Raw genomic sequence first — 18,384 nt, forward strand, 5'->3', positions numbered from 1 at the left:
CTGGGGCCGCAACTGTGATGGCTGGCCTGTGAGCCTTGGGTCCCCGGCAACCCCTCTCTCGGCCTCAGTTTCTCCATCTGTCAAATGGAGCTGCGGCATGGACCCGTCTCATCACCCAGCCTCTCGCTCATGGACTCTTCCCCATGTCCTGCCAGGTGGAGAGGAGAGGATTCTTGAGACCTGGAGCCGGAAAGCAAAGTGCCCCAGAGCCCAGCAAGATTCAGAGCGCCAGAGGAGCCAGCTTGGTGGGGAGGCCCGAGGCCTCCGTGCTCCAGAAGTGGGGTTTAGGCCTGGGCACGTGCTGATGCGGCCCCAGTCTGCAGAGGTGTTGGCCCTGTACTGGGCTTAAAGAAAGTCTCATGTTGGTGCTGGATAGGAGGCGTTTTCCCCCAGGAAAAGGTTGTGCTCAACGCAAAACGGGCACGCAGTCACAAACGTATCGAGCACCTGCTGGGTGTGGTTGTGCAAGGGGATATTTTGGGCAGAAACAGGAAGACCCAACAGATAGGCTGTGTGTGTGTGTGTGTGTATGTGTGTGTGTGTGTATGGTGTTTCCAGCACTGTGTTGTGAGATGCGTCTGGGCCTGTGGATGTGCTATTATATTAGTTTCCTATTGCTGCTGTTAACAAATTACTAAAAATGTGGTGGCTTAAAACAGCACACATTTATTATCTTGCAGTTTTGGAGGGCAGAAATCCAAAATGGGTTTCACAGAACTGAAATCAAACTGTCAGCAGGATTCATCGCTTCTGGAGGCTCTCGGGGAGAATGTTTTTCTTGCCTTTTCCAGCTTCTAGAGGCCACACTCGTTCTTTGACAGGTGGCCCCATCACCCCAAGCTCTGCTTCCATCTTCCCGTCTCCATCACTGACTGCTCCTCCTGCCTCCTTCTCACAAATACTCTTGTGATTCCATCGAGCTCACCCAAATAACTGGGATAATCTCCCTATCTCAGTCACATGGGCAAAGTCCCTTCAGCCATGCAAGGTAACCTATGCACAGATCCTGGGAATTAGGATGCGGACATCTATGTACACGTCTATCAGTTTATAATACATGGCCGAGGGCAGTGGCTCAGGTCTATAATCTCAATACTTTGGGAGGCCAAGGTGGGAGGATCACTTGAACCCAAGAGTTCAAGACCAGCCTGGGCAACATAGTGTGACCGCATCCCTACAAAAAAATACAAGAATTAGCCATGTGTGATGGCATCTGCCTATAGTCACAGCTATGCAGGAGGCTGAGGCAGGAGGATCACTTGAGCCCGGGAGGACGAGGCTGCAGGGACCTATGATTGCCCCACTGCACCCCAGCCTGGGCAACAGGGGGAAGACCCTGTCTCAAAAAAACAAAACAAAACAAAATAAAAAGAGGGTAATCATATAATTTTTCATCTACAGCAAGACATTTGAGAGCAAAAAGGGACCCATTAATGCCTCCAGAACCAGGAGGCAGATCCCTCCTGTTAATAGTTACAGAGCCAGGCCAGGTGTGGTAGCTCACACCTGTAATCCCAGCACTTTGGGAGGCTGAGGTGGGCAGATCACTAGGTCAGGAGTTCGAGACCAGCCTGACCAACATGATGAAATCCCATCTCTACTAAAAATACAAAAATTAGCCTGGCACGGTGGCAGGTGCCTGTAATCCCAGCTACTTGGGACGCTGAGGCAGGAGAACTGCTTGAACCTGGGATGTAGAGGTCGTAGTGAGCTGAGATTGCGCCATTGCACTCCAGCCTGGGTGACAGAGCAAGATTCCATCTCAAAAAAAAAAAAAAAAAAAAAAAAAAAGTTACAGAACCAGCCTGGCCAACAGGGTGAAACCCCATCTCTACCAAAAATACAAAAAAAAAAAAAAAAAAAAGCTGGGTGCCTAAAATTGCACCCTGCTCAACAGGCCCCTCTTAACCCCCTTGCCTGCTGTGGTCACCTCCTCAGCACGGACATGATTATCTAACACACCATACATTTTGCCTATTGACCTTGTTGATCATCTGTTTCATCCACCTGCATGGAAGCTCCACAGGACAGGCCTTTTTGCTGATTTAGGTCACTGCCATGTTCTCACCAATAGGAACAGTGCCTGGCTGAGATTTGGCACTCATTAAAGATTTGTGGACTTAAGGTGTTGAATAGGGGACTTGGAAATATCACAGAAGCCAAAAGGCTCCTGTGTACACTTCATTTTATTTTATTTTTGTTAGAGACAGGGCTTCACTCTGTTGCTCAGGCGGGAGTGCAGTGGTGCAAACATAGCTCACTGCAGCCTCGAACTCACTGGCTCAAACCTCAGCCTCCTACGTAGCTGGGACTACAGGCACATGCCACCACACCCGGCTAATTAAAAAAAAAAAAATTTGTAGGGATGGGGTCTGGCTGTGTTGCCGAGGCTGATCTCCCCACCTCGGTCTCCCAAAGTATTGGGATTACAGGCATGAGCCACCTTGCCCAGTCCTGGGTGTGCTTTATAGAGGATTTGAGAATTAAATAGGTGTCTAACACTTTCGGTTACATGACATAGAGGGATCTATGGTTTATGTGGAAAGCTAATGGGGGCAGGTGGGTCACTCACAGGCAGAGCACAGGCTTGTGGACATGCTACAGTGGGGATGTATGGGCTATACTGGGGCCCACATGAAGGTATAAAGGACCCTATCATGAGCACAGAGAATATATGGGGGTCTAAAAACATACACAGGGACCTCAGGGGGTTCTGGAAGCTTCTCTGTAGAAGTAAAGAGAATCCTAAATCACTCTGGGCTGTGGGTAGATATGCAGCCTTGACACTGGTGGGGACATAGACTTACCCTCACCCTGGATGGGTGGGCTTAGGGGGCTGGGGAAAGAGACATGAGTTTGGGGCCAGCAACTCCAAGAATTCTTTCTCTTCTCTGTCTCTGTCTCCCTCGATATGTCCGCAGTTCTCCCCAGCACATGTCCCTCCACCTGTGTGTACCCCCGGCCCCTCCCTGCAGCTCCACCTGCGCCCCCTCTCTCCCACCTCTCTGGCTGGCCTTCCTCTCTCTGTCTCTCCGAATCTCTGAGTCTCTCCATCCCTCTGTCGGCTTCCAGCAGTTCTCTCTCCTTCTCCCTGTCTGTTTTCCCGGCTTGCCATACCTTCCTTCTCTTCTGTCCCTGCCCATCTCTGCCCTCCCTCCCTCTCTGCCTCAGCCTGTCTCTGGTGGTCTCCATCCCTCTTGCGTCTCTGCCTGTCTCTCGTCTCTCTGCCAGCCAGGATCTTTCTTTGTGTATCTCCATCTCTGCCCCATCCGTTGGGTCCTCTCCCTCTCTCTCCATCCTTCCCTCCATCCTCTCTCCTGCATCCTCCCACCTCCTCTCCATCCCTCCAGCTGAAGGCCCGCCCCTGTCCCCCCCCCCCGCGCTCCCCCTCCCCCCTCCGAAAGGGTTAACTTTGGGGAAGGGCCCGGAGTCCCCGGATGGTGATGTCAGCGTGCCGGAGAGAAAGGACGAGGTGGCGGGGGGAGGCGGAGAGGAGGAGGAGGCGGAGGAGAGAGGGCGCGTGGGGGGGCGGGGGGGACCTCGGCCTGCAGCATCCGCCGGCCCGCACCTCAGACCCCCCCGGCGGGGGGAGGCGCAGGAAGCGGGGGGCCGGCCAGAAACGGGCTGGGGAGGGGGGGCCCCGCAGCCCCCCCGGGCCATGCTGACTCCCGGGGCCTGACCCCCCCGGGCCAGCCCCCCCTCCCCCAGCTCCGCGGCCCGCCGAGTGGGGGGGGCCAGCCCAGCCCCCTGGGGACCCCCGGAGAGGTGGGGGGCAGCCGGGGGGGCCGGGACGGAGCGGTCGCCGGCCCCCACCGGAGAGACGGGGCGACCGGCCGCAGGGGGGGCGGCCGGGGGACCGGTCGGGCCGGGACCAAGGGCACCATGTCGTCCGGGGCCAAGGAGGGAGGCGGGGGCTCTCCCGCCTACCACCTCCCCCACCCCCACCCACACCCACCGCAGCACGCCCAATATGTGGGCCCCTATCGGCTGGAGAAGACGCTGGGCAAAGGACAGACAGGTGAGTCCAGCAGAAGGGGACACCTGGGGGGGGCAGGGTGGAGGTGGCGGCAGAGGCGGGACTCAGGGTATTCAAATGGCAGGGGCTGGCTCCCCAGACCCCTGGGCCCCTCATAGAGAAGGGACTTGGGATTCAGACTCCTGGGTCCCAGGATGGAGGGGGTTGGGGGCGCAGACTCTGAGGTCCTGGAGGAGAGGGGCTGGGGCCTGGACTCCTGGGTCTGAGGGAGGAGGGGCTGGGGGTCTGGACTCCTGGGTCTGAGGGAGGAGGAGGCTGGGGGCCTGGACTCCTGAGTATGAAGGAAGAGGGTCTGAGGTCTGGACTCCTGGGTCTGAGGGAGGAGGGGCCGGGGGCCTGGACTCCTGGGTCTGAGGGAGGAGGGGCTGGGGGCCTGGACTCCTGGGTCTGAGGGAGGAGGGGCTGGGGGTCTGGACTCCTGGGTCTGAGGGAGGAGGAGGCTGGGGGCCTGGACTCCTGGGTCTGAGGGAGGAGGGGCCGGGGGCCTGGACTCCTGGGTCTGAGGGAGGAGGGACTGGGGGCCTGGACTCCTGGGTCTGAGGGAGGAGGGGCTGGGGGCCTGGACTCCTGGGTCTGGGGAGGAGGGACTGGGGGCCTGGACTCCTGGGTCTGAGGGAGGAGGGGCTGGGGGTCTGGACTCCTGGGTCTGAGGGAGGAGGGACTGGGGTCCTGGACTTTTGGGTCTGAGGGAGAAGGGACTGGGGGCCTGGACTACTGAGTATGAAGGAAGAGGGTCTGAGGTCTGGACTCCTGGGTCTGAGGGAGGAGGGACTGGGGGTCTGGACTCCTGGGTCTGAGGGAGGAGGGACTGGGGGCCTGGACTCCTGAGTATGAAGGAAGAGGGTCTGAGGTCTGGACTCCTGGGTCTGAGGGAGGAGGCGGTCGGAACCTTGAGTGTTGGGACAGGGAGTTTGGGGCCCTAATGCTCCAGCCCCCATAGGGGCAGAGGCTGGAGGGGCTCCAGGGCCGGGGAGGGGATGGAGGCGGCCTGCGGAGTGGAGCCAGGCTGGGAGCTGAGGTTCTTGCTGCAGTACAGCTGCAGACTGGGGTGGAGCGCATCCGTCCTGGGAAGCCTCTTCCCTCCGGACCGTCCTCTGGCCTCCCGCTCTCCAGGCAGCGAGTTGGGGTGACAGGGGCTGTAGGGCCTGGGACATTCTCCCCTTCTCTGGCATGCTGGCTCAGAGTGGCAAACAGGATGGAGGGTGGGAAGGTGGGCTGCAGCAGGCACGTCTCCCGGAGCGGCTGTGGAAAGGGCGTTCATCCTCTGCTGTTGCTAAACGCTGGCCACCGGCTGCGGCCTCCTTCCTGCCGGATGGATGGTGGGTGGAGGTGACATGGGAGCTGAACGCCCAGGGTCTCTATGAAGCTCAGGGCCAGAGCCAACAGGAGTGGGGACTGGGCTGTGACTGAGAGCTGAGACCCTAGGGAAAAGGAGAAGGTCAAAGCCCCAGGTCCTGAGTGGTGAGAGTGTGAAGGTGCTGCTGACCTGAATTCCTGAGTTACAGGAGAAGAAGGGGTCAGACCTGGACTGGGTCTGAGGGAGGAGGGACTGGGCCTAGAGTGCAGGGTCTGAAGGAGGAGGGGCTGGGGGTCTGGAGTGCTGGGTCTGAGGGAGGAGGGGGCTGGGGGGGCTGGAGTGCTGGGTCTGAGGGAGGAAGGGGCTGGGGGGCTGGATTCTTGGGTCTGAGGGAGGATGGAATGGGGTCTGGACTCCTGGGTCCAAGGGAGGATGGAATGGGGTCTGGAGTGCTGGGTCTGAGGGAGGAGGGGCTGGGGTCTGGACTCCTGAGTCTGAGGGAGGATGGAATGGGGTCTGGACTCCTGGGTCTGAGGGAGGAGGGCTGGAAGTCTGGACTCCTGGGTCTGAGGGAGGAGGGGCTGGGGGTCTGAATTGCTGAGTCTGAGGGAGGAGGGGCTGGGGCCTGGACTCCTGGGTCTGAGGGAGGAGAGAATGGGGCCTGGACTTCTGGGTCTGAGGCAGGAGGGGCTGGGGGTCTGGACTCCTGGGTCTGAGGGAGGAGGGGCTGGGGGCCTGAATTGCTGGGTCTGAGGGAGGAGGGCTGGGGGTCTGAATTGCTGGGTCTGAGGGAGGAGGGCTGGGGCTCTGAATTGCTGGGTCTGAGGGAGGAGGGGCTGGGGCCTGGACTCCTGGGTCTGAGGGAGGAGAGAATGGGGCCTGGACTTCTGGGTCTGAGGCAGGAGGGGCTGGAGGTCTGGACGCCTGGGCCTATGGCTTTAGGGTCTAGTCAGGGCTGGGTCTTTGGCTTTGGGGGCTCAGGTCCTGGAGTCGAGGGTCCTGAGGAGAGGTGTGGGCTAGGAGACAGGACACACCGTTGGCGTCTGTGCGCTGCCTGTTAGGGCTGCCATGAAGACACAGGAAGGCCGTTGGGGCTGGGGGTTCGGGAGGAGGCGGAGGGTGGTCTGGGGAGGGGCAGATGTGAGATTAGATTCTTTGGGAGTCATAGGGTCTTCAAAAGACTGAAAAACAGAGAATATAAGGAAGTGATGGGGAGAGAGAAAGTCGCCGGGGGGTTTGGAGGAGACAGACTCGGGGAAACACGGTGAGGAAAGAATGCGTGACAGGCGGGCTCCCCAGGACGGAGAGGGTGAGGGCCGGGGGTGGCTGGCAGAGGACAGGGGCACCTGGCTGGATGGACAGTCAGGAGGAACGGACTGGCAGGAGGGAGGGGAAGGCTGGTTTTGTGGGAGTGCGGACTGTCAACCCCAGGAGTTCAGGTCCGATGTGTTCAGGCCATTGTGAAACAGCCAGGCCGGGAGGAAGGAGCAAACTGGGTGGCCAAGGGAGGACATAGGTGCTGGGAATGCAGGTGACCTGGCGGAACACCCCACATTTTCACCCTGCTCCCCCAGGGCTGGTTAAACTCGGGGTCCACTGCATCACGGGTCAGAAGGTCGCCATCAAGATCGTGAACCGGGAGAAGCTGTCGGAGTCGGTGCTGATGAAGGTGTGTGCGCCTGCTGGCGTGTCTGCGGGGGAGCCTGTGGGGCTGAGGGCAGGCAGGGGGCCTTGCTGACCTCTGTTCCTGTGTCTGCGCCCCTCTTGACCCTCAGGTGGAGCGGGAGATCGCCATCCTGAAGCTCATCGAACACCCCCATGTCCTCAAACTCCACGACGTCTACGAGAACAAGAAATATTTGTAGGTATTTATAGACACCCAGCCCTACCCCATCCTCCCTCTCCAGGTTACCAGGGTGGGACTTCTCCAGAAACAGGGCCTAGCGGGACCTGGGGGACCTGGAGCTCTCCAGGCTGGACCGCTGAAGGCCCAGTCCCTTGCCTGTTGCACAGGGAAGCTCCCAACTACTGTTCTCACGTTGTGTTGGGCCTGAGGCGAAGGACAACCGTCCTCCTACTGTGTCCCCAGCGCCAGCTCCTTGGCCCGCGGCACTACATGGAATGCCCTCTGCTAGATAAGCAGGGTGCCCTCGACCAGACCCAATTTGCAAGTGATCCGCCCACTTTGGCCTCCCAAAGTGCTGGGATTACAGGCGTAAGCCACCTTGTCCGGCCAGAAGTGGGGGTTTTTAACTTCTAGGCGCTGATGGGCAGATGCCTCCTGTATGTAAGGCAAGGGGCCTAGCGAAGCCCAAAGGATCTTCCCAAACCCCCACTCTGAGGCACCGGAGAGCCCCCCTCCTCCCCCGGCATAACCGCGGGTGCCGTGGCAGGACACCCCAACAATGGGCCGCCTTAGGAGTTCTGAGTCAGTATCTCAAAGTCAATTACCCGCCAGGAAGGATGGGGGTGGCGGTCCAGCTGTCCAGACTCTAGAGAATGGACCTCTTTGTCCAAACTCTGGTGACCCAAAGGACAGCTGGACTGGGAAGCTGGAGAGGGGACAGCCCTCGTGCCCCACCCCATCCCCGCACCCAGTCCCCAGGATGAACTGACATCAGGTCATCACTGCTGGTGCAGGTTTCACACACAGGGAGCTGTCTGCCTGGCGCTCATGAGGCTTGCTCTCAGGCTTCCCCAGGTGTGGCGGTAGGAAGGGGCTATTGTCCGGACCAGCGCACTCTCCACTCTTGGCGGTCGCTCCCACTCCACTCTTGGCGTAGGGTGGCAGGGCCATGGGAGCTGATGCTTTGGGCGGGAATCTAGCCATCGAAGAGCTCATAGAAATTGAGCTTTTGGGGCCAGGCACGGTGGCTCAAGCCTGTGATCCCAACACTTCGGGAAGCCAAGATGGGCAGATTGCTTGAAGAGTTCGAGACCAGCCTGAGCAACATCGCAAAACCCTGTCTCTTCAAAAAATACAAAAATTAGCCCGGTGTGGTGGTGCGTACCTGTAGCCCCAGCTGAAGTGGGGCTGAGGTGGGAGGATTGCCTGATCCTGGTAGGTTGAGGCTGGAGTGAGCCATTTTTGTGCCCCTGCACTCCAGCACAGAGTGAGACCCTGTCTCAAAAAAAAAAAAAAAAAAAAAATTTGAGCTTTTGTTTCCCAGAAGCTGATGGGAATTAGTTTTAACCTCCCAGAGCCTGATGGGATTTGGAGTCTAGAATCCAAATGGTTGATGGAGGCTGGGCGCAGTGGCTCACGCCTATAATCCAGCACTTTCGGAGGCCGAGGCCAGTGGATCACGAGGTCAGGAGTTCAAGACCAACCTGGCCAAGATGGTGAAACCCCATCTCTGCTAAAAATACAAAAAAATTAGCCAGGTGTGGTGGCAGGCACCTGTAATCTCAGCTACGTGGGAGGCTGAGGCAAAGAATTGCTTGAACCTGGGAGGTGGAGGTTGCAATGAGCTGAGATCGTGCCACTGCACTCCAGCCTGGGTGACAGAGCGAGACTCCATCTCAAAAAAAAAAAAAAAGAACTATAAAAGTCGGGAGTTCGAGACCAGCCTGGCCAACATGGCAAAACCCCGTCTCTACTAAAAATACAAAAATTAACTGAGTGTGGTGGCGCATGCACCTGCAGTCCTAGCTACCTGGGAGGCTGAAGTGGGAGAATTGCTTGAACCTGGGAGGCAGAGGCTGCAGTGAGCCAAGATCGTGCCGCTGCATTCCAGCATGGGCAACAGAGCAAGACTCTTATCTCAAAAAAAAAAAACTCTAAACAACAACAACAACAACAACAAAAACCTAATAGTTGATGGAAACTGGAACCCCGTGTCCCAGAGGCTTATGGGAAGTGGGTGTTTGGTTTTTTGGTTGTTTTGTTTTTTTGAGACAGAGTTTTGCTCTTGTTGCCCAGGCTGGAGTGCAATGGCTCGATCTCGGCTCACCAGAACCTCCACCTCCTGGGTTCAAGTGATTCTCCTGCCTCAGCCTCCTGAGTAGCTGGGATTACAGGCATGCGCCACCACACCCGGCTAATTTTGTATTTTTAGTAGAGACGGGGTTTCTCCATGTTGGTCAGGCTGGTCTCGAACTCTTGACCTCAAGTGATCCGCCCACCTCGGCCTCCCAAAGTGCTGGGATTACAGGCGTAAGCCACCACGTCCGGCCAGAAGTGGGGGGTTTTAACTTCTAGGCGCTGATGGGAGTTGTCGTCTGTTGCCTCACAGAAGCTGGCTCGGACTGGTGCACCTTGCAATCGTCAATACCTGAAAATGAATTCAAATTTGAGTTTCCTCATCCCAGAGGGAATTAGAGGCTGGGCTTTCTAGGGGCTAATAGGAGTGGGGGTATTTTCACTTCCTAGGGTCCTATAAGAATTGGGGTCTTTGTCTTTCAGGTGCTAATAGAACTGCCTTATCTCCTGAAACCATTAGGAGTCACAGTGTTGATTCCTCTCCGAAGCTGACATGGGAGGCTCCCTGCTGCCCGGGGCTAATGGGACTTGAGTTTGGTTTCCTAGAGGCTGGTGGAAACTGGAGTCACTTCCTCCTAGGGCGTGATGGGAATTGGAGTCTCATCCTCCCAGAAATTGATGGGAACTGGTGTCTCTTATTCCCAGGAATTGATGGCAACTGGAGTCTCTGCCTCCCAGGGACCCATGGGAATTGGAGTCTCTTTCTCCCAAGGATCATGGGAATTGGAGTTCTCTGCCTCCAGGGGCCAATGGAAGTGGGAGACCAGGCCCTCTGGTCCTCCACATGCCCCTTCCAGCCCTCTGCCCCCTCTATATCCTTTAGGTACCTGGTTCTGGAGCACGTCTCGGGAGGTGAGCTATTCGACTACCTGGTAAAGAAGGGGAGACTGACGCCCAAGGAGGCCAGGAAGTTCTTCCGCCAGATTGTGTCTGCCCTGGACTTCTGCCATAGCTACTCCATCTGGTGAGTGGGTAGCTTGAAGGGGAGGCAGGGCTGAGGGCTGCCCAGCAGTCAGGCCCTTGGGGGCATGGGGAGGGCTGAGCAAAAGCCATGTGGTCGGCCCCCAAACCTTTATCCCATTGAGACATAACTCGTATACCAGAAAATTCCTCCTTTTAGAGTGTGCAATTCAGTGGTTTTTGATATATTTGCAGTGGTATGTATCTGCCACTATGGAATTTTAGAACATTTTCATCACCCCGCACCCATTAAGTGAACAGTCTCTCCCCATTCCCCTCCTGCCCCCCAGCTCCTGGCAACCTATTTCCTGTCTATGTGGATTTACCTATTCTAGACATTTTATATAAATGGAATCATACAATACGTGGCCCTTTTTGTATTGTGTTGTGTTGTTTTGTTTTTGAGATGGAGTTTTGCTCTTGTTGCCCAGCAGGAGTGCAATGGTGTGTTCTTGGCTCACTGCAAACTCTGCCTCCCAGGTTCAATTGATTCTCCTGCCTCAGCCTCCCGAGTAGCTGGGATTACAGGTGCATGCCACTGCACCCAGCTACGTTTGTATTTTTTTAGTAGAGTCGGGGTTTCACCATGTTGGCCAGGCTGGTCTCGAACTCCTGACCTCAGGTGATACACACGCCTTGGCCTCCCAAAGTACTAGAATTACAGGCATGAGCCACTGCATCCTGCCTCTTTGCCCATCTTTAATTCGGTTATTTTTAAAAATTTGATTTAGTCTTTTTATTATTGATTTGTAACAATTTTTTATTATAGGAACAAGAGATTACTCTAGGAATAACTCCTAAAAATTATTCTGTATGATGACAGCAAGAACAAGGAGGAAAATTTAACAAAGAAAGGAATTGTTTATTCTAGATGCAAGTCTTTAATCAGTATACATTTTTAAACCATTTTTATCCAAGTCTGTGCCATGTTTTTACATTTTTATAACAGTCTTGCGAAAAGCAAAAGATTTTTCAATTTGATAAATTTCAGTTTGTTGATTTTTTTATTTTATGCCTCATGCTTTTTCTGTCCTATTTAAGAAATCTTTGCCTGGCTGGGCACAGTGGCTCACGCCTGTAATCCCAGCACTTTGGGAGGCCGAGGCGGGCAGATCACGAGGTCAGGAGATCAAGACCATTCTGGCTAACACAGTGAAACCCTGTCTCTACTTAAAATACAAAAAATTACCCGGGCATGGTGGTTCACGCCTATAGTCCCAGCTACTTGGGAGGCTGAGGCAGGAGAATGGTGTGAACCTGGGAGGCGGAGCTTGCAGTGAGCCAAGATCACACCATTGCACTCCAGCCTGGGTGACAGAGCAAGACTCCATCTCAAAAAAAAAAAAAGAAAGAAAGAAATGTCATTTTCTTGTATGTTTTCTAGAAGTTGTATAGTTTTAGGTCTTGCATTTAGGTCTGGGATCCATTTCAAGTTAATTTTTGTATATCATGTGAAGTAAGGGTTGTGTAAGGGTTATTTATTTATTTTTAGTTTAGTTTAGTTATTGAGACGGGGTCTTGCTATGTTGCCCAGGCTTGTCTCAAACTCCTGGGCTCAAGGTGTGAGCCAGTGCGCCTGGCCCATATGTCCACTTTCAAACAGTTTTTTTTTTGGCTGAGCATGGTGGCACATGCCTGTAATGCCAGCACTTTGGGAGGCCGAGATGGGCAGATCACTGGAGCTCAGGAGTTCAAGACCAGCCTGGGCAACAAAGTGAGACCCCCATCGCTCCAAAAAATAAAAATAATTAGCTGGGTGTGGTGGCGTGTGCCTGTGGTCCCAGCTACTTGGGAAGGTGTGGTAGGAGGATTGCTTGAGTCCAGGAGGTTGAGGCTGCAGTGAGGCAACAGAGTGAGACCCTTTCTCAAAAAAAAAAAAAAGTTACTATTTTTTTCATTGAATTGACTTTAGCCTCCAAATAAGATATTAAATGTGCGATATTTTTATAACTGTTAAGGTACAAAATGAACGCCTTCATCTTTGAGCCTCCTTCATTTGCACATCTCTCCCACTAAGATGTGTTTTAGAGATGGGGTGGGGATCAGGGTAGAGGGACTCAGACTTGGGGTAAAGCTTGTTGATAAAAAGGCCACCTATTTCAATTTTCAGTTTTTGTCTTTTTTTATTTTTTGAGATAGGGTCTCACTCTGTCACCCAGGCTGGAGTGCAGTGGCGCAATCTCAGCTCACTGCAACCTCCACCTCCCAGGTTCAAGCGATTCTCCTGTCTCAACCTCCTGAGTAGCTGGGATTACAGGCACGCGCCACCACGCCCGGCTAATTTTTTGTATTTTTAGTAGAGACGGGGTTTTACCGTGTTGGCCAGGCTGGTCTCGAACTCCTGACCTCAAGTGATCCACCCACCTCGGCCTCCTGAAGTACTGGAATTACAGGCGTGAGCCACAGCACTTGACCCTGTTTAAATTTTCGACACCTTCCTGTTGACAACATTGTCAAAACCCTGATATGGAAACCCGGCCTCTAGGGGGAGATATTCAACATATTTAATAAGTATGACCCAGTTGGCTGGGCACGGTGGCTCACGCCTGTAATCCCAGCACTTTGGGAGGCCGAGGCGGGCGGATCACGAGGTCAGGAGATTGAGACCATCCTGGCTAACACGGTGAAACCCCGTCTCTACTAAAAATACAAAAAAAAAAAATTAGCCGGTCATGGTGGCGTCGCCTGTAGTCCCAGCTACTCAGGAGGCTGAGGCAGGAGAATGGTGTGAACCCGGGAGGCGGAGCTTGCAGTGAGCTGAGATCGAGCCACTGCACCTCCAGCCTGGGTGGCAGCACGAGACTCTGTCTAAAAAAAAAAAAAGTATGACCCAGTTAATGGACAGGCCAAATGGAAACTGCAGAATCCGACACTCCTTCTCTCCCCAGACATCCACCCTTAAACCTTGAGGGGTTCGGTTCGGGGTGGGAAGGTCCCAAGACAGGGACCAAGGATTTTAAGAACCAGCTCCATATCAGCTTTACCTCAAAATATCTCACGTTGTACATATTCAAATACTTATGGATGAACTAATACGATGCCTGGGATCTCCTACAAACTAATCTGGGTTGGGGAGGAGTGCGTAAGGGACGGAGATGAGATGAGATTGGCCCTAAGCTGATCATGGATGAAGCTGGGAGATGGGTAAGTGAGGCTTCCTCTTACTTTCTCTCCAGTTTTAGGCACGTTTGTGATTGTCTGTTATAAAAAGTTTCCAGGCCGGGCGCGGTGGCTCACGCCTGTAATCCCAGCACTTTGGGAGGCCAAGGCGGGTGGATCACCTGAGGTCAAGAGTTCAAGACCAGCCTGGTCAACATGGTGAAACCCCATCTCTACTAAAAATACAAAAATTAGCCAGGCGTGGTGGCAGACACCTGTAATCCCAGCTACTCAGGGGGCTGAGGCAGGAGAATTACTTGAACTTGGGAGACGGAGGTTGCAATGAGCCGAGATCGTGCCACTGCACCCCAGCCTGGTGGACAAAGTGAGACTCTGTCTCAAAAAAAAAAAAAAAAAAAAAAAAGAGTTTCCAAAGCCGGACACGGTGATGCATGCCTGTGGTTCCAGCTACTCAAGAGGCTGAGGCCAGAGGATCACTTGAGCTGGGGAGGTCAAGGCTGCAGTGAGCTATGCTCGTGCTACTGCACTCCAGGCCGGAGGCTGCGGTGAGCTATGCCCGTGCTACTGCGCTCCAGGCCGGAGGCTGCGGTGAGCTATGATCGTGCTACTGCGCTCCAGGCCGGAGGCTGCGGTGAGCTATGCCCGTGCTACTGCGCTCCAGGCCGGAGGCTGCGGTGAGCTGTGCCCGTGCTACTGCGCTCCAGGCCGGAGGCTGCGGTGAGCTGTGCCCGTGCTACTGCGCTCCAGGCCGGAGGCTGCGGTGAGCTGTGCCCGTGCTACTGCGCTCCAGGCCGGAGGCTGCGGTGAGCTGTGCCCGTGCTACTGCGCTCCAGGCCGGAGGCTGCGGTGAGCTGTGCCCGTGCTACTGCGCTCCAGGCCGGAGGCTGCGGTGAGCTGTGCCCGTGCTACTGCGCTCCAGGCCGGAGGCTGCGGTGAGCTATGATCGTGCTACTGCGCTCCAGGCCGGAGGCTGCGGTGAGCTATGCCCGTGCTACTGCGCTCCAGGCCGGAGGCTGCGGTGAGCTGTGCCCGTGCTACTGCGCTCCAGGCCGGAGGCTGCGGTGAGCTGTGCCCGTGCTACTGCGCTCCAGGCCGGAGGCTGCGGTGAGCTGTGCCCGTGCTACTGCGCTCCAGGCCGGAGGCTGCGGTGAGCTATGCTCGTGCTACTGCGCTCCAGGCCGGGCAGCAGAAAGGGGTCTCATCTCTAAAACTACACTTGATCCTAACCAAACGGCCGAGAAGCGATGTCCATCTCTAAAAATAACAAATAAAATAGGCCACGTGCAGTGGCTCATACCTGTAATCCCAGCACTCTGGAGGCCAAGGCAGGCGGATCACCTGAGGTCAGGAGTTCAAGATCAGTCTGGCCAACATGGTGAAACTCTGTCTCTACGAAAAATACAAAAATTAGGCCGGGCGCGGTGGCTCAAGCCTGTAATCCCAGCACTTTGGGAGGCCGAGGCGGGCGGATCACGAGGTCAGGAGATCGAGACCATCCTGGCTAACCCGGTGAAACCCCGTCTCTACTAAGAAATACAAAAACTAGCCGGGCGAGGTGGCGGGCGCCTGTAGTCCCAGCTACTCGGGAGGCTGAGGCCGGAGAATGGCGTGAACCCGGGAGGCGGAGCTTGCAGTGAGCTGAGATCTGGCCACTGCACTCCAGCCTGGGCGACAGAGTGAGACTCCGTCTCAAAAAAAAAAAAAAAAAAAAAAAAAAATACAAAAATTAGGCCTGGCACGGTGGTTCATGCCTATAATCCCAGCACTTCTTGAACCCGGGAGGCGGAGGTTGTGATGAGCCGAGATTGCGCCATTGCACTCCAGCCTAGGCAACAGAACGAGACTTCGTCTCAAAAAAAGTGAAAATACAAAGCTTAGCTGGGTATGGTGGCACACGCCTGCAATCCCAGCTACTCGGGAGGCTGAGACAGGATAATCACTTAAACCCAGGATGCGGAGGTTGCAGTGAGCCGAGATCATGCCACCGCACTCCAGCCTGAGTGATAGAATGAGACTCCATCTCAATAAATAAATAAATAGGGCTGGGTGTTATGACTCACACCTGTAATCCCAGCACTTTGAGAGGCCAAGGCGGGCGGATCACGAGGTCAGGAGTTCGAGACCAGCCTGGCCAACATAATTAAACCCTGTCTCTACTAAAAACAGAAAAATCAGCCAGGCGTGGTGGTGCGGCCGGTAGTCCCAGCTACTCAGGAGGCTGAGGCAGGAGAATCGCTTGGACCGAGGAGACGGAGGTTGCAGTGAGCCGAAATCGTGCCACTGCGCTCCAGTGTGGGCAACAGAGCGAGACTCCATCTCGAAAAATAAATACATAAATAAATACAATTAAAAAAAAAACTTTTTAAGACCAAAATAAATGAATGATAATAAATGGTCTCTCACCCCCTAAAAAACCAAGAAGTATGCAGAAGCGTTCCACTGTGAGAGCCGGTGAGTGGGGCCTGGGCCTCCCGGGAGGAAGAAGAGGCCTGAGCCCCACCTGGCTGTCTCAGCCACAGAGACCTAAAGCCCGAGAACCTGCTTTTGGATGAGAAAAACAACATCCGCATTGCAGACTTCGGCATGGCGTCCCTGCAGGTGGGGGACAGCCTCCTGGAGACCAGCTGCGGGTGAGTGGGGGCCGGGCTCCCGAGGCCCTGGGCAGGGGCTTAGAAGCCGGCTGGAGGCTCACATCAGCTCTCTCCCTCAGGTCCCCCCATTATGCGTGTCCAGAGGTGATTAAGGTGAGTGAGGGGCGGATGGAGGGGAGAGGGGTGGAGGCAGCAGGGAGGAGCGATGAAGTCACAACCGGCCCTCCCTTCCAGGGGGAAAAGTATGACGGCCGCCGGGCAGACATGTGGAGCTGTGGAGTCATCCTCTTCGCCCTGCTCGTGGTAAGGCGCCCTCACCTCTCCTGCCATTTCTAGATCAATCCCATCTGGTGGGAGCATAGGACAGTACCTTCCATCCTCACCCAGGGGTCATCTCCTGAGTGCAGTGGCGCGATCTCAGCTCACCGCAACCTCTGCCTCCCAGCTTCAAGCAGTTCTCCTGCCTCAGCCTCCTGAGTAGCTGGGATTACAGGCGGCCACCACCACATCCGGATAGTTTTTGAATTTTTAGTAGAGACAGGGTTTCACCATGTTGGCCAGGCTGGTCTCGAACTCCTGACCTCAGGTGATCCACCCGCCTCTGCCTCCCAAGGTGCTGGGATTACAGGTGTGAACCACCGTGCCCATCCTATTTATTTATTTATTTTGGGACAGGATCTTGCTCTGTTCTTGGCTTACTGCAACCTCTGCCTCCTGGGTTCAAGCTATTCTCCTGCCTCAGCTTCCCGAGTAGCTGGGACTACAGGCACCCGCCACTACACCTGGCTAATTTTTGTATCTTTAGTAGAGGCAGGGTTTCACCATGTTGGCCAGGTTGGTTTCGAACTCCTGGCCTCAAGTTATCCACCCTCCTCAGTCTCCCAGAATGCTGGGATTACAAGCATGAGCCACCATGCCCGGCAGCTGAATTTATTTTATTTTATTTATGTATGTATGTATTTATTTGTTTATTTATTTTGAGACAGGGTTTCTGTCACCCAGCCTGGAGTGCAGTGGCACCATCACAGCTCACTGCAGCCTCAGTCTCCCGGGTTCAAGCAATCCTCCCACCTCAGCCTCCCGAGCAGCTGGGATTATAGGCTCTTGCCAACATGCCCGGCTAATATTTGCATTTTTCATAGAGACAGGGTTTCTCTTTGTTTCCCTGGTCAGTCTCAAACTCCTAGGCTCAAGTGATCTGCCCACCTCAGTCTCCCAAAGTGCTGGGATTACATGCGTGAGGCCACCGAGCCCAGCCCATCTCTCGAAGATTTCACTGGTAATGGGAAAGATATTACATTAACCAACAGACCAAGATTCTGGGGCTCCCCGACTCTGTGCAGAGCTAACCTTTCATTCACAGAACTGTGGGATAAAAAGATAAAAGAACTATGGGATAGTCTCCAGGAGGAACCCCAGAAAGGAACGAGGCATCCAGGAGCACCTGGAGGGCTTGATACCATGACTGTTTACCAGCTGATTCTAGAGCATTGCGATACTGTGATAACAAGTATAACCAGGCCAGGCGCGGAAGCTCACACCTGTCATCCCAGCACTGCAGGAGGCCGAGCGGGGGCAGATCACCTGGGGCCAGAAGTTTGAGACCAGCTTGGCCAACATGGTAAAACCCCATCTCTACTAAAAGTACAAAAATTAGCCGGGCTTGGTGGCGCATGCCTGTAGTCCCAGCTACTCAGGAGGCTGAGGCAGGAGAATCGCTTGAACTTGGGAGGTGGAGTTTGCAGTGAGTCGAGATCATGCCACTGCACTCTAGCCTGGGTGACAGAGTGAGACCCTGTCTAAAAAAATATATGTATAGCTAGATCATAGGCTATCAGCCCTGCTCCTACCACAGGGCCTTTGTGCCTGGGACACTCTGCTACCTACTAGCCTTATTGTTCACCTAGTTCATATCTAGACTTCTTCAAGCTCTCTGCTCAGTTGTCACATTTCCAGGAAGCTTCGCCTGCCCCCGCTCTTCTTCCCCACTCCTGTGAGGTCAGACCCCCTGTGGTAGGCTCCCTTTTCCTGGCAACGATCAGAGTTGTTGCTGTGCATTTTGTTGCTTATTTCTTTTTTTTTTTTTTTTTTTGAGACTGAGTCTGGCTCTGTCGCCCAGGCTGGAGTGCAGTGGCCGGATCTCAGCTCACTGCAAGCTCCGCCTCCCGGGTTTACGCCATTCTCCTGCCTCAGCCTCCGGAGTAGCTGGGACCACAGGCGCCCGCCACCTCACCCGGCTAGTTTTTTGTATTTTTTAGTAGAGACGGGGTTTCACCGTGTTAGCCAGGATGGTCTCGATCTCCTGACCTTGTGATCCGCCCGTCTCAGCCTCCCAAAGTGCTGGGATTACAGGCTTGAGCCACCGTGCCCAGCTTGTTGCTTATTTCTTTGAGTGGCA

General features: G+C 54.8%; 1 protein-coding gene across 5 annotated transcripts in view; it reads left to right on the forward strand.

Moving 5' to 3' along the window:
- The first annotated feature begins 2,880 nt into the window (after positions 1–2,880).
- BRSK1 (BR serine/threonine kinase 1) overlaps positions 2,881–18,384 on the forward strand; it is a 30,904-nt gene continuing 15,400 nt past the window's right edge. The window contains exons 1-8 of one of the 5 annotated variants that reach the window (XM_065534939.2): positions 2,881–3,520; positions 3,961–4,018; positions 6,908–7,002; positions 7,109–7,194; positions 10,139–10,279; positions 15,909–16,025; positions 16,106–16,139; positions 16,221–16,289. In XM_065534939.2, the coding sequence (XP_065391011.1) occupies positions 2,912–3,520; positions 3,961–4,018; positions 6,908–7,002; positions 7,109–7,194; positions 10,139–10,279; positions 15,909–16,025; positions 16,106–16,139; positions 16,221–16,289 (1,209 nt within the window). In that variant the 5' untranslated portion in view covers positions 2,881–2,911. Of the gene's footprint in view, positions 4,019–5,065; positions 5,356–6,907; positions 7,003–7,108; positions 7,199–10,138; positions 10,280–15,908; positions 16,026–16,105; positions 16,140–16,220; positions 16,290–18,384 lie in introns of those variants that run through there. The other 4 variants (XM_045378872.3, XM_045378874.3, XM_074024809.1 and 1 more) reach the window with 4 other exon arrangements.

The sequence above is a fragment of the Macaca fascicularis genome, chromosome 19, assembly GCF_037993035.2.
Source record: "Macaca fascicularis isolate 582-1 chromosome 19, T2T-MFA8v1.1".
NCBI lineage: Eukaryota > Metazoa > Chordata > Mammalia > Primates > Cercopithecidae > Macaca > Macaca fascicularis.